General features: G+C 46.1%; 1 protein-coding gene across 1 annotated transcript; it reads right to left on the bottom strand.

The window, feature by feature from the left end:
* Window positions 1–3,169: 3,169 nt before the first annotated feature.
* On the bottom strand, window positions 3,170–10,219 carry MBOAT4 (membrane bound O-acyltransferase domain containing 4). The gene is made up of 3 exons (XM_004757804.3): window positions 9,618–10,219; window positions 6,734–6,958; window positions 3,170–4,340 (listed from the first exon to the last, which is right to left on the bottom strand). The coding sequence occupies exons 1-3, from the start codon at window positions 9,734–9,736 to the stop codon at window positions 3,377–3,379; spliced, it is 1,308 nt and encodes a 435-aa protein (XP_004757861.1). The 5' UTR covers window positions 9,737–10,219; the 3' UTR covers window positions 3,170–3,376.
* Window positions 10,220–13,256: the final 3,037 nt, after the last annotated feature.

Genomic DNA, 13,256 nt, shown 5'->3' with positions numbered 1-13,256 from the left:
AGTTCTCTATGACCCAGCAATTCTGCTCATCCATATATACCCAAGAGAATGGAAAACTTGGATCTACACAAAAAATTGAACACAAATATTCATAGTAGCATTATTCATAATAGCCAAAGAGTGAAGTTCTTTTTTTGTGAGGTGTCTGTTCCCAGCTATGACTTTTTTCCTTAGCTTAATTCTTTCAAATCACATTGTTCTTTATACTATCCAGTATAAATGGGATACTTTTATAGGATGCAAATACAAAAGGAAGTAAGTATGTGTCCTGGCTTTAACCAGTGAGAGGAGCAGAAATTATCCCTGGCCATCAACAGGAGATAGATTTGGAGACTGAACTGCACTTTAAAAGACTTTATTAACCAACTACTTTTTATTTCTTAATTTTTTTTAGAGGGGGGGGGAACTAGGAGCAGAGGCAAAGGAAGAGAGAGAATCTTAAGCAGGCTCCATGACCAGTGTGGAGTCCAACACCGAGCTCGATCTCTGAACCCTGAGAGTATGACCTGAGCCAAAACCAGGAGATGGACACTTAACCAGCTGAGCCAGCCAGGGACCACGCAACTACTTTTAAAACTGAACATTCTATCATAAGCATTTTCCTAATCATTAAAAGCATTTGTGTAAGGAAATTACAGAAGTGTAATATACATGGGGAAACGCGCTCAAGTTAATCATATAATTATCACAGCATTACTTATCATAAAACATGGTCAGCATTAGGAGAATTAACATCTAAGTATACAGTTTGAAGGATTTTCATAAACTGAACACATACCTCCACATGGTTAGCTCCTCAGAAGTGCCACTATACAAGCACTGATTTTTTTTTTAAAGATTTTATTTATTTGACACAGAGAGATCATGAGTAGGCAGAGAGGCAGGCAGAGAGAGGGGTGGGAGGGGGAATCAGGCTCCCCGATGAGCAGAGAACCTGATGCAGGGCTCGATCCCAGGACCCTGAGAACTTGACCTGAGCGGAAGACAGAAGCTCAACCCACTAAGCCACCCAGGCGCCCCTGATTTTTTTTTTTTTTTTTAAGAAAGATTGTATTTATTTATTTGAGAGAGAGAGAGAACATGAGTGGAAGGAGGGGCAGACAGAGAAGCAGGCTCCCTGCTAAGCAGGGGACTCTGACGCAGGGCTCCATCCCAGGACCCTGAGATCATGACCCGGGCTGAAGTTGAACATTTAACTGACTGAACCACCCAGGTGCCCCCAAAGCATTGATTTTTTAAAAAGCTCTATCATCATCTATTGTAATTCTAATGCTGACTTTTTTTTTTTTTTTTTAATGACAAGTAATGTTGAGATGATTGTTCTCTTTCCTCCCAACCCATAACGCCACCCCCACCATCCCACTTGCCCCTCTGGGTTGGATTCTAAGGATAGTCCTTCCAGTGGCTTGCTTGTAATGGTCTTAGAGTACTTTACCACTCCCTTGGCTATCAACTGTTTCCCCTTGATTACACCCAATCCTGGAAAGCCCTGTTTGTCCATACTGTCTCCTCTGGGCTGTCGAGTGTGGTGAGAGAAAGTCTGGAACCATGCGGGTGAAGGCCACTACAAATTCATGCCATCTGTTCAAGGCCCTCACTGCCTGCTACGGTGTGTTGTGTGTGTGAAGTCTGGGCTGTCTGTCTGCCTTCATGCCCGTGAGTGATATTGGCATACCTTTCTAAGTGATCCATCACTTCTAACTTGGTATTATCTTTGCCAAGTTTTAAAGATTAGAAGCTTACTTGCAGTTTTATATTTTGAAAAGAATGCAGATGGTTGGTTTTGGAAGCTTCAACGCTCATACCATGCTTCCTGTGGTGGGGTAGGTAGGGTAAGTGAATGATTTTAAGTGGGACACAAAGAAACTTTGTACGTGTTTCTTTAGTGAGTGTGAGAGTGAAATATAGTGAATCCGCTAAATTCAGTGTTCAGCGATGCCATGGCTTAGAAAGAGGACAAGTTTTAAAAGTAAGCTGAGCTAAAGTTAAAGAAAAACTAATTATGGGGCACCTGGGTGGCTCAGTCGGTTGAGCATCTGCCTTCTGTTTAGGTCATGATCCCAGGGTCCTGGGATTCAGTCTGGAGTCGGGCTCCTTGCTCAGTGAGGAACCTGCTTCTCCCTCTCTCCTGCTTGTGCACTCTCTGTCAAACAAATAAATAAATCTTTAAAAAAAAATAAGAGTATAAGAGAGAGAGAGAGGAAAAAACTGTAATGATGTGACCGGCCAGGCAGCCAGCAGGCGGAGGCGCTGTGACAGCGACCACGGGGTCACACAGCTTCGCTACCCCTCAGCAGTCTTCACAGCTTTCTCTCGGGGACCCTCCCAGAGGGAGAAAGAGAGAGAGTTATATAGGCTATGCCAAGAAAAGGGAACCAGACCCTCAACATTGTACTAAAATAGGGCTTACTTCTTGTTTTTGGCCTCTTCATGTGACGTCTCATAGGTCAGTTTTGTGCCTGTTATGTAAGTGGTTATCATGGCTCAGCCAGATTTTCAGTGTTTTTTTTTTTTTTAAGATTTATTTATTTATTTATTTGACAGACAGAGATCACAAGTAGGCAGAGAGGCAGTCAGAGAGAGAGAAAGAAGCAGGCTCCCTGCTGAACAAAGAGCCCGATGTGGGGCTCGATCCCAGGACGCTGAGATCAGGACCTGAGCCAAAGGCAGAGGCTTTAACCCACTGAGCTACCCAGGCGCCCCAGATTTTCAGTGTATTAATATATTCGGAGATCATAGCAGCCTTTCCATTTTGAGACCAAAATGTTCAAATTACCTCTAGATGAGAATGAGTCTCTAGTTCGTGGAACAAGCCAATACGAGAATCTGATTTAGAGGACTTTTTAAAGTCATCTCTACATCCCACATGGGACTAGAACTCACGATCCCAAGATCCAGAGTCACACCCTCTACTGAGTGAGTCTGCCAGGCGGCTGCCCCTAATTAAGATTTCTCTTATTTTTGTCTGGCTAAACTCGCCGTCCAGGATCAAGTGGAACTGTTGGAGATTCAGTGTTTGGCCCAGCATTTACCACTTGCCTTTTGGTTGGCAGTACCTTCTGTTTTTACCTATCACCTTTCCTTGCTTCCATGCCCAAACTGTAAGTCCTAAAGGAAGAAACCATGTCTTTTTTTTTTTTTTTTTTTTTTTTTATCTTTCAGTATCAGTACTATAGCTTGTGAAAAGAGGTACACAAATTTCTACGGGCAGACCCCAGGAATATACACCCAGTACTTGAAAAACAAAACAAAATAAAACAAAACAAAACAAAAGCCTAGTATGGAAGAGTTCAAGCCTACGTCTCATCAACACACCATCTGGCACTTTCTCAACTCTGTTTCATGGATGTATACCCTGAAGGCAGGAGAGAAGCTATCAGTTAAATGTCTGCTTTCTCTTTCCCAATAGAAAACGCAAAATGCAGTACACCAGGGGGAAGACACTGTTGCAGGAATTACACAGCAGCCAGAGGGAGGAGAGGCTCCGGGCCTCCACGGCCAGCATTATATAAGCAATGATGAGCTGGGTGTGGGCCCAAGTGAGCGCTCGGTAGAGCAGGTGCATTGGCCAGGATCTGATAAACAAGCCGGCAGAAGTGTGAATCAGGTAATCGGCCTCCACCATCAGAGCCCAGCACAGGAAACCGAACACCTGTCCTGGATGGAGCCCATGCCACCAGGCCGAGAAGGCAAAGGTCTGCAGCAGCGGCCAGGTCCCGCCGTGCTGGAACACGAGGCGTCGGAGCCACCGCGCTGTGCTTTGGTTCCACTTTCTCGTGAACAGGGAGATCCTGTGGGTCGTTTCCAGTGTCCAGATGTCCGCATCGGGGAGGTAGCCCTCCTCGCTGGGGCTGTGACCAAACCCAGGTCCAAAGCCCGCGGCGTGGAGGAGGGCGTCATCCAGGATCCAGCAAGAGTAGTAGGTGAGTTTGAAGAACACGGCCGTGGACCACATGACTCGAATACACTCGAGCTGCTGGCAGTCAGCCAGACCTGCTCCTGCTCTCACCACCTTCCCCAAAACCACCTTTAGGCACTCGAGACCCAGGATCTGCAGACCCCTCTGGCTCAGAGCCCAGAGGGCGCGCCTGGGACTCAAAGTGCCAGACCCTTGGACACGAGCCTGGAATTTCTGGAAGGAACACAGGGGGCCTCCTAAGAGAGCAGGGAAAAAGAGCAAGTAGCTGATGTAGGGCAGCGCCTCACACAGATGCTCAGACAACGAGCTTCTTTCCCCGATGCCTCTTGATGCTGCCTTCACTTTTCCCTCACGGATATCCAGAGAGAGGGACGTCACCCTCTGGGTCAATAGCATGAGGGAAGAAAGAGTGATGCAGAACCTGAAAGAGATTTATTTCAAATGTGAAGACGCTCCACATTTATTTCATCCCATTCTAGTCCCTCACACACGACCCCACAGCGAACAGCAGCCCTGAACAATGGAGACCGATGTCCAGCCCTGCGGTGCCCCCACAAAGATTCTTGGGTTTTGTTTTTTTTTTAAGATTTTATTTATTTATTTGACAGAGATCACAAGCAGGCAGAGAGACAGGCAGAGAGACAGGGGGAAGCAGGCTCCCTGCTGAGCAGAGAGCCCGACACGGGGCTCTATCCAAGGACCCTGAGATCATGACCTGAGCTGAACGCAGAGGCTTAACCCACTGAGCCACCAGGCGCCCCACAAAGATTCTTGAGTTACTTCTCCCCACAGGCTGCTCTGGTTAGGATCAAAGGGTAAATGGGGAAATGAATCATTAGAGAGGCAACTAGAAGAATGACAAGGGATATTGTGGGGGAAATATTGTTAGTATATTTCTGGGAATGGCTTCTATAGACTAGGATCCGGGACCTGGGAGAAATTTGCCACAGAAGGGACACAAATTTAGTATTGAAGAGATTATAGGAAGGCGAAGATTTTAAATTATGAACTGGTCCCTGTCAGTAAGATTCTGCAGTCTTTGGCCTCTGTGCTTAGGAACAGTGAGTCAGTCTTGGGGTTCAGGGTGTGCACTGAGTCATTAGCAATTTGAGGTTCTTAACCAGTCACCTGAGCTGCTCCTGCTTCAGGGTCACAAGGTAGAGAAGATCTTGCTGGCAAGGTTTTTATGGAAAAGAGTAATGAAAATTACACGATGCCCTCTACAATCAGGAACGCTGTCCTGTGGAGAGAAAATGGCACTGTTTCCCACATTTTCCACAGCTTCTGTCTGTGAGTCTGAGGATTTAAGGACAACTGACCTTCCCTGACCTATCCAAACAGTAGGCAAAGTAGCCTCCAAACGCCACCAACCCCTGTTTGTACACCTGCTATTGTGGGCTGAATGTGTTTCCCCCAGATTCATGTGTTGAAGCCCTAACCCCCAGTGCCTCAGAATGTGGCTGCATTTGGAGACAGAGTGAGTAAGTTAAAATGAGGTCATTGGGGTGAACCCTAATCCAGTATGATAGGCATTCTTACAAGAAGAGGAGATTAGGACACACACACACACACACACAGGGAAGACCAGGTGAGGACACATGGAAAGACAGCCATCTACAAGCCAAGGAGAGAGGCCTCGGAAGAAGCTGAACCTGCCAACACCTTGACCTTGAACTTCCAGCTTCCAGAGGAAGTACATTTCTGTTGTGTGAGTCACTTCCTCTTCAGTACCTCGTTTGGACAGTCAGAGCAAACTAATACATCTTCCCGTCTCAGCTCTGGCTCAGCCTTCTTCCCATCAATCAGATCCTGTTCAACTCGCTCCTCCAGCCCCTATCAGGTCCCCGCTTCTTACCAAAATCCTAATTCACCACACCCCAGTCAGTACTCCCTACCCCCTACCTGCCTGCCACCTTGCCTCTTCTCCCAAAAAACAAACCCTTAAGCCTTTGGTGAAAGCAGTGAGGATGAAGAAAAGGATTCTAGGTGTGGCAGGGATGGTAGAATGAGAGCACCCATGGCAAACTAGAGTCAGAGGTGACCCGCCTGGACAGGTCTCAGCCCATATTCTCTGAGTGACCACAGACCCACACCAGTTGTGGTGAGACGGGAAGCCAGGGACCACAGGGCTCAAGATCGCAGAGATACCTGTTCTCCCCTAATCTGGGTGATCTCACTGACTCATGAAAAACACTTCTCTAAATGGTAATCAGTGCCTGATTCGTTTCCTAGACTGGTAACTACACTTCTTGTGGGAGGACAGAACAGCTGAGTCTCAATGAAAGCAAAACCCTTGCATAGCAGCTTCCACCGGAAGGCAGCGAGGTTTACAGTGAGTTTATACCTTCCCTGTGCTGCTGAAGGGGAGCAGAGGCTGCCGACTGTGTGTCTAAACCAGCCAGTCTGAGTTGAGCCGACTGTGCTTAGTCACTTCTAGGCAGATCTTATCTGTGGGCCCTGGAACTCCTGGTTCGATGCCCTTTTCAGGCACAATGATAAGGACAGCGAAGTGCCAGGCACTGTGTGATGTGGGCAACATGTGGCAGTTACTTATAGTCATTTAATTACATTTATATTAATTATCTCAAACTTGAGAGTCTTCTAATACAGGTATTGTTATAGACACAAACACACACACACACTATCGTTTTTTTAGGAACAGAAATTGAGACTGAGAGGTTAAACAACTTGCCTAAGGTCACCCTGCCCCAATGTGCGAGAATTCGCATTCAGACTCATCCCCCAGGTTCTGTCCACTTTCACCGTGGTGCAAGCGCAGCCTCGGCTGGGTTAGTATAACCAAGTGAGCTTTACCTCGTGGAAGGACGTTCTCGAAGATAGTATTCGGTGTAGTGCAGCCCCAGGTGACAGAGCGTCTGCCAGCTCATCTGGGAAATGAACGCCCACCTGTGCACATCCCGCGGGCCACGCCAGGAAATCAGCACCGCAGTCCACAGAGCGGGGATGAGGACCAGCACAGCGAAGGAACCCATGGCTGCCAAGGCCAGGGCGCCCCCTCCAGCCAGGAGAAAGAGGTACCTGAAAGAGAAAGGACAAGTGGGAGACTGACTTGGAACGGTGTGACAAAGGAGTCCCGCAGATGTCATTCTCGGTAACCCAATGGGGGTAAGCCCCATGTATCACCTGAAGAAGCCACACTGTTATCACCCAAAGTCTTCCTTTTGCTTTTCTGAAAGAATGAACCGAGGGAGAAAAAGCCAGAGTCCATTTGCAAACGACTATGTCAGGAGACAACCTTTCAAAAAGATTTTATTTATTTATTTATTTATTTGACACAGAGAGAGCATGAGCAAAGGGGGGGCGGGGAGCAAGGGGTGAGAGAGAAGCAGGCTCCCCGCTGAGCAGAGAGCCCAATGCAGGGCTCGATCCCAGGACAATGGGATCATGACTTGAGCTGAAGGCAGACGCTTAACCGACTGAACCGCCCAGGCGCCCCTCAGATGAATTTTGATTCCTACCTCAGTGATCCTGCGAACCTCTCTTTGATGTCCGTCACCTAAGTGGGAACGACACCCCTGACAGTCCTGTGGGTGACAGTCCAGAAGGTTTCCTGGTGGGGACAGCTTACAAATCTAGTGGCTTGCTACCTGAATGAAGGGTTGTAAAGCCAGTTGTCAAGGATCTAGGAGAGCTCTCTAGACATCGCCCCGTGGAGATGAGCCTCTTTCCTTGTCGCTGGGTCGCACTGTCCTGAACCATTCCGGAGACAGTGGGAAAGGGGGTTCTGTGCCTCTCTCTGCTAACTGTTTGAAAACTCAGTTAGAAAATCTTTCTAGGGACGCCTGGGTGGCTCAGTTGGTTAAGCAGCTGCCTTCGGCTCAGGTCATGATCCCAGCGTCCTGGGATCGAGTCCCACATCGGGCTCCTTGCTCCGCAGGGAGCCTGCTTCTCCCTCTGACTCTGCCTTCCACTCTGTCTGCCTGTGCTCGCTCTCACTCTCTCTCTCTTACAAATAAATAAATAAAATCTTTAAAAAAAAAAAAAAATCTTTCTATGTGCTCTTAATCCTCTCTACTGCTCTTCCAGATCTTACAAGTTGGTGGGGTTTTTTTCATGTTGTGAAAGGACCCACATGAGTGGTTTGTGGAAACTACTTCCCTTGGAAGCTGGCAGGTGCAGAGGATATGCAGAGACCTGGGAAATTTCACATGATAAGGTCTCAGTTCTTCTTTCCACTTGAACTCATGACCCCACCCTCAAGAGTCCCATGATCTCCCGAAGGAGTCAGCCAGGAGCCCCTGTTCATTTTAATTGCTGCCAAATTAATAACTCCGAACAGAGAGGTGTGAAAATCGGTATGACTAGTCAGGGATAGGGAAATTGAGTCAAAGCGGTCTGTGTCTTCTCGACCACCACAGGGTACATATCACGGCTCTGCGGGATAGGGACACACACACATAGGTGAGAATGTCTTTCTTGGGAGAGACAGTGTGAGACGCTCTATCATACAAGGCCTGGCCCATTCCTGTGCTTCTCTTTGAGCTAACCCACCCCAGTTAACTGTGGGCCAAGCCTTTACCTCCCTGCCGTGGAAAAATGAGGGGAACATGTATTCCTCACACAGTGGAAGCCTAAGGTGTCATTGAAATGTCTATACACGTACAATGCAGGCTACATGATATACTGAGTGCTTATTTTATTCTAGGCATTGTGCTAATAATCCCTGCATTAAAAAGTATCTTTATTTAATCCTTAAAATAACCCCATGAGATAGGCATTATTATTTCTATTTCATGGATCAACTTGGAGAGAATTTATTCACATACATAAGAACACTTAGGGAGGGAGGGACCCAGGACCCACCAGCCTGTCTCCGAAGCCAGCAACCTTAACCCTATGGGAATGAACCTTTGTTTTTGCACTTGCTTTGCCTTATTATTTGTGATTCTTTATCAAGAGGAAACTTTTTTTTTTTTTTTACAATGCCCCCCTTCGTGACGCCCGTCTCCTAAATGAAGGTAAGGGCCATCCACCAGTTGTGAACGGGTGATAACATACCACAGTTTAGTCAAACTCAGAAAGCCTAACTGATTACTAGATACAGCTGGATTTTATTAAAAATCCTCAATGTATAAAAAAAATCTTCATTTCTAAAATAAGTGAATTATTAGGAGGTAGCCCTCTGGCAATGGATTTTCATTTTATAAAAGGATATTCCACAAACTTCTTTAAAAACAAGGACTGTGTCAGGGTGCCTGAGTGGCTCACTTGGTTAAGCATTGGACTCTTGGTTTGAGTTCAGGTCTGATCTCAAGGTTTTGAGATCGAGCCCTCCCCCCCCCTCCCCCCCGTCTGCTGCGTGTCAGGCTCTGAGCTCAGCATGGAATCTGCTTGTTTTTCTCTCTCCTTCTCCCTCTGCCCCTCTCCACGCTCAATACTTCCCTTTCTCTCAAATAAATAAAATAAACCTTTAAAACAAACAAAAAATAGGGACTGTCTCTCATGTATAGAATGTACTAGCCAGATCTAAAATAATTTCAATCAACTTGTCAGATCTCTAGTGACGATGATTTTTGAAACCTAGATTGAGATATAGCTCATCTAACATAATTTGTTTTGACTTATCCCATTTCTCTGAGAAACCATACAAAGGCATTTAAAGAATCAGTTATATATTTAACAAAATTTAACTTTATTGAAAATAATAAAATTCCATGAAATGAGGACTTAAACCTACCTGGCATGGGTGGGAAAAGAATCCAGAATGCAGAGATAATTAAACAGAAGTGCAAAAGGGAAAGCCGCCCCTTGATAAAGTGATACAGGATGGAGGAAGAAAAGCGTTAGCCGATCCATTGTAAACGAACAAAGACTCTGTCCTTTCCAGAGTCCTTAATCGGTGCCTCCCTGAGAGCAAAACCTCAACCAGGCGCTCTTGGATCTTTTTATACGGCTCAGAAAGGACTGGGTGAGTAAAGAGCAAACAGATCACCAGCGAGAAGCAGCATAAAGATTGGCTGATAAAAGGGACTGCATTATAGAAACCAAAACGCGTTTGGGTGTTCTATTAAGAATGTACGGAAAACATTGCTTTCAGAGGTTCCCCTTTTGTTTGGTTTACATACTGCACTATTTGCCTTTCCAGTCATCTGACTGTCATATTTTCTTCACTAAGTTAATGAAAAATCTCATTTTCTTGTTGTGGACAGATACCTGGGCGGCTGGGAAGGGCAAGCAAGGGAGGACTTGAGAATGAGGAAGTGAGATGGGTTCTCAAAGAGCAGGAAGATTCCTCTTCCTAACCACCGTTGTCCTCCTAATGCTATTTCTTTCTTTCTTTTTTTTTTTTAAAGATTTTATTTATTTATTTTACAGACAGAGATCAAAAGTAGGCAGAGAGGCAGGCTGAGAGAGAGAGAGTTAGCAGGCTCCCCACAGAGCAGAGAGCCCCATGCGGGGCTCGATCCCAGGACCCTGGGATCATGACCTGAGCCGAAGGCAGAGGCTTTAACCCACTGAGCCACCCAGGCGCCCTGCTTTCTTTTTTTTTTCTAATAGTACCTATCACCACCTCTTCTCTATCTATTCCTCAATTAGTTTGTGGTCTGCCCCCTGCCAGAATGTGAGCTCTACAGGGAGGAACTTTGTTTTGTTTATTGCTGTATCCCCCGCACATAGAACAGTGCTGGACATATGCTATGTACTCAGTAAATACCGGTTAAACATTAAAAGGTCTTAAGGAGGGCGCCTGGGTGGCTCAGTGGGTTAAGCCGCTGCCTTCGGCTCAGGTCATGATCTCAGGGTCCTGGGATCGAGTCTCTGCCGAGCAGAGAGCCTGCTTCCCTCTCTCTCTCTCTCTGCCTGCCTCTCCATCTACTTGTGATTTCTCTCTGTCAAATAAATAAATAAAATCTTTAAAAAAAAAAAAGGTCTTAAGGAAGTGAAGTGTAGAGAGGAACATGTAAGGAGAAGCTTTTCTTTAGAGTGTGGACAAGAACTACAAGAGACACTGCCTAGAAGCAAGAAAAGAACAGGCCATCTCTTTGTTGAGTCCCTATCCTGAGCTCAGAGTATTACAACGATGTGCCTGGCTGGCCATTTCCCATCCCTGAAGACATATGCAAGAGCGAGCAGCCTTAAGTAAAGGACAGCGGAGTACAGCCTGACATGAAAGCACCTTAAGGGCAAGGACCATCTCTTAGTGAGAGATAGTTCTGCAAAGAAGAAAAGACAGAGATATCTTATTAACTGGGGGACTCTGAGCTAAGTCCCATCTCCTCTCTGAGACCGAGCTTGAGCTCCTTGATTAAAATATTAGATAGATTAAAATATTAGATATGCGTCCAAAGGGGGGGCCCCACACCCGGCCCGGAGCTGCACGGATCAGCTCCTTTGCAAACACGTGAGGACAGAGATGGGGCTTCTCCAGCAGTCCTCACTGCTGGAAACGGGGGGTGGGGGGGTGGGGGGGTCGGGGGGGTGGCCGAGACGGGCTGGGTGGGAGAAGGGCTTACTCCTAAAGCAGCCGCGTGGAGCTCCCTCTACAGACTCTTCCTTGAACAGGAAAACCGATTCTGTCGTAATAAATGAAAATATTAAATATTAAAATATTAGATAAAATATTAAAATATTAGATATCTATTAGAAAGATAGATAGATATTAAAATATTAGATAGAAAATATTAGATAAAATATTAGATAGAAGGTGCCTCAGTCGGTTGGGAATCTGCCTTCGGCTCAGGTCATGATCCCAGGGTCCTGGGATCCAGCCCCACATCGGGCTCCCTGCTTAGTGGGAAGCCTGCTTCTCCCTCTCCCTATGCCCCTCCCCTTGCTTGTGCTCTCTCTCTCTCAAATAAATAAACAAAATCTTTAAAAAATTAGATACAATAATGCCTGTCTCAACAGAATCGTTATGATTAGATAAAGTATGTAATATCATGGAGTCTAAAGCTGCTTGATGAATGTACTTGAAAGTAAAACAGTTGGAGAACAATAAAAACTATTGCTTTTAATAGCATTATTGGGCTACCATTTTATGATAGACTGGTGCCAAGCACCAGGAATATAAAGATGAGTAAGACATGGCCTCTGCCTTCAAGCAGCTCTCAATCTATGAGGATGATGGAAATGGCAACGAATACTTTCATCAAAGAATGACAGGTGCAGTGTACTGTGGGTATCCTGTAGTGGGTAAGTAAAGAAGCAATTAGGGGCACGTGGGTAGCTGAGTCATCAAACATCTGCCTTTGGCTCAGGCTCTGATCCCAAGGTCCTGGGATCAAGCCCTGCATCACGCTCCCTGCTGGTGGGAAGCCTGCTTCTCCCTCTCCCACTCCTCCTGCTTGTGTTCCCTCTCTTGCTGTCTCTCTCTGTCAAATAAGTAAGTAAAATCTTTAAAAAAAAAAAAAAAAGCAATTATCTGCGGAGATAGGGAATTTTTAAAAAGAAATGGAAATGCTTAAATCGGTTCTGGAAAGGCCACAGGTGGCACAAAGATCTAGATGAACAGTAGAACAATGACTAAGCTTACACAGTATGAAACATATTACAATGTAATCAGATCCCTCATTAAGTTTAACTGTTAGGTATAGAGGAATTGAGTTGTAGTTAATTTGTTAGGAAAAAAAGTTGTGCTTTTTGTCTTTGAGTTAAATATTTATTAACTCCTACTTATACTTTTATATTTGTGTTTTGGAATCAGTACATTTTTTAAAAGATTTTATTTATTTATTTGACACAGAGAGAGAGGCAGGGAGAAAGAAAGGAGGGAGCAGGCTCCCTGCTGAGCAGAGAGCCGGATGTGGGGCTCGATCCCAGGACCCTGAGATATGATCTGAACTGAAGGCAGAGGTTCAACCCACATCTGAGACTTAAACCCTCATAGGGGGGCAGGGTGGGGAGCGGGGCAGGTGGAAGCCATGTGGGGCAGAGTCAGCTTGGCTTCATGGAGGATGAAAGTGTGATCAGAGGAAGAGAAGCACGACAAAAAGGCAGAGAGAAGTAGGCCGGGGCTGGATCTAACCCAGAGGTAGGCGATGGAGAAGAATTTGGATTTTATAAAGAATGGGAAGTGAAATAACCGGATTGGTTTTTCCAGAGTGACTTTTGGCTACAGGAGAATGGCTTGGATGGGGGCTGGAGGGTGGGATGGGGATGTGACCGGGTGGAGGGAGCGGACTGCCCAGAAGAGCCGGCTGCTTAGAGAGGTGGCCGGGTCTTGCCCGTGCATTCCGTGCAGGGAGGTGAGCAAAGCCTAGGCTGCCTACTGAGTTTCTAGCTCGAGCTCTAGGTGAATGGTGGATCCCTTCACTGAGATGGAGATCAGAGCACCAACTGAGGGCGTAATTCAAAAGCTCTGTTTTATACGTTTTCG

This window comes from Mustela putorius, unplaced genomic scaffold, assembly GCF_011764305.1.
Source record: "Mustela putorius furo isolate JIRA1106 unplaced genomic scaffold, ASM1176430v1.1 tig00003932_pilon_pilon_pilon:0A:0A, whole genome shotgun sequence".
Classification (NCBI taxonomy): domain Eukaryota; kingdom Metazoa; phylum Chordata; class Mammalia; order Carnivora; family Mustelidae; genus Mustela; species Mustela putorius.
Note: the sequence above shows the minus strand (reverse complement) of the source record. Positions and strands in the feature narration are given on the sequence as shown.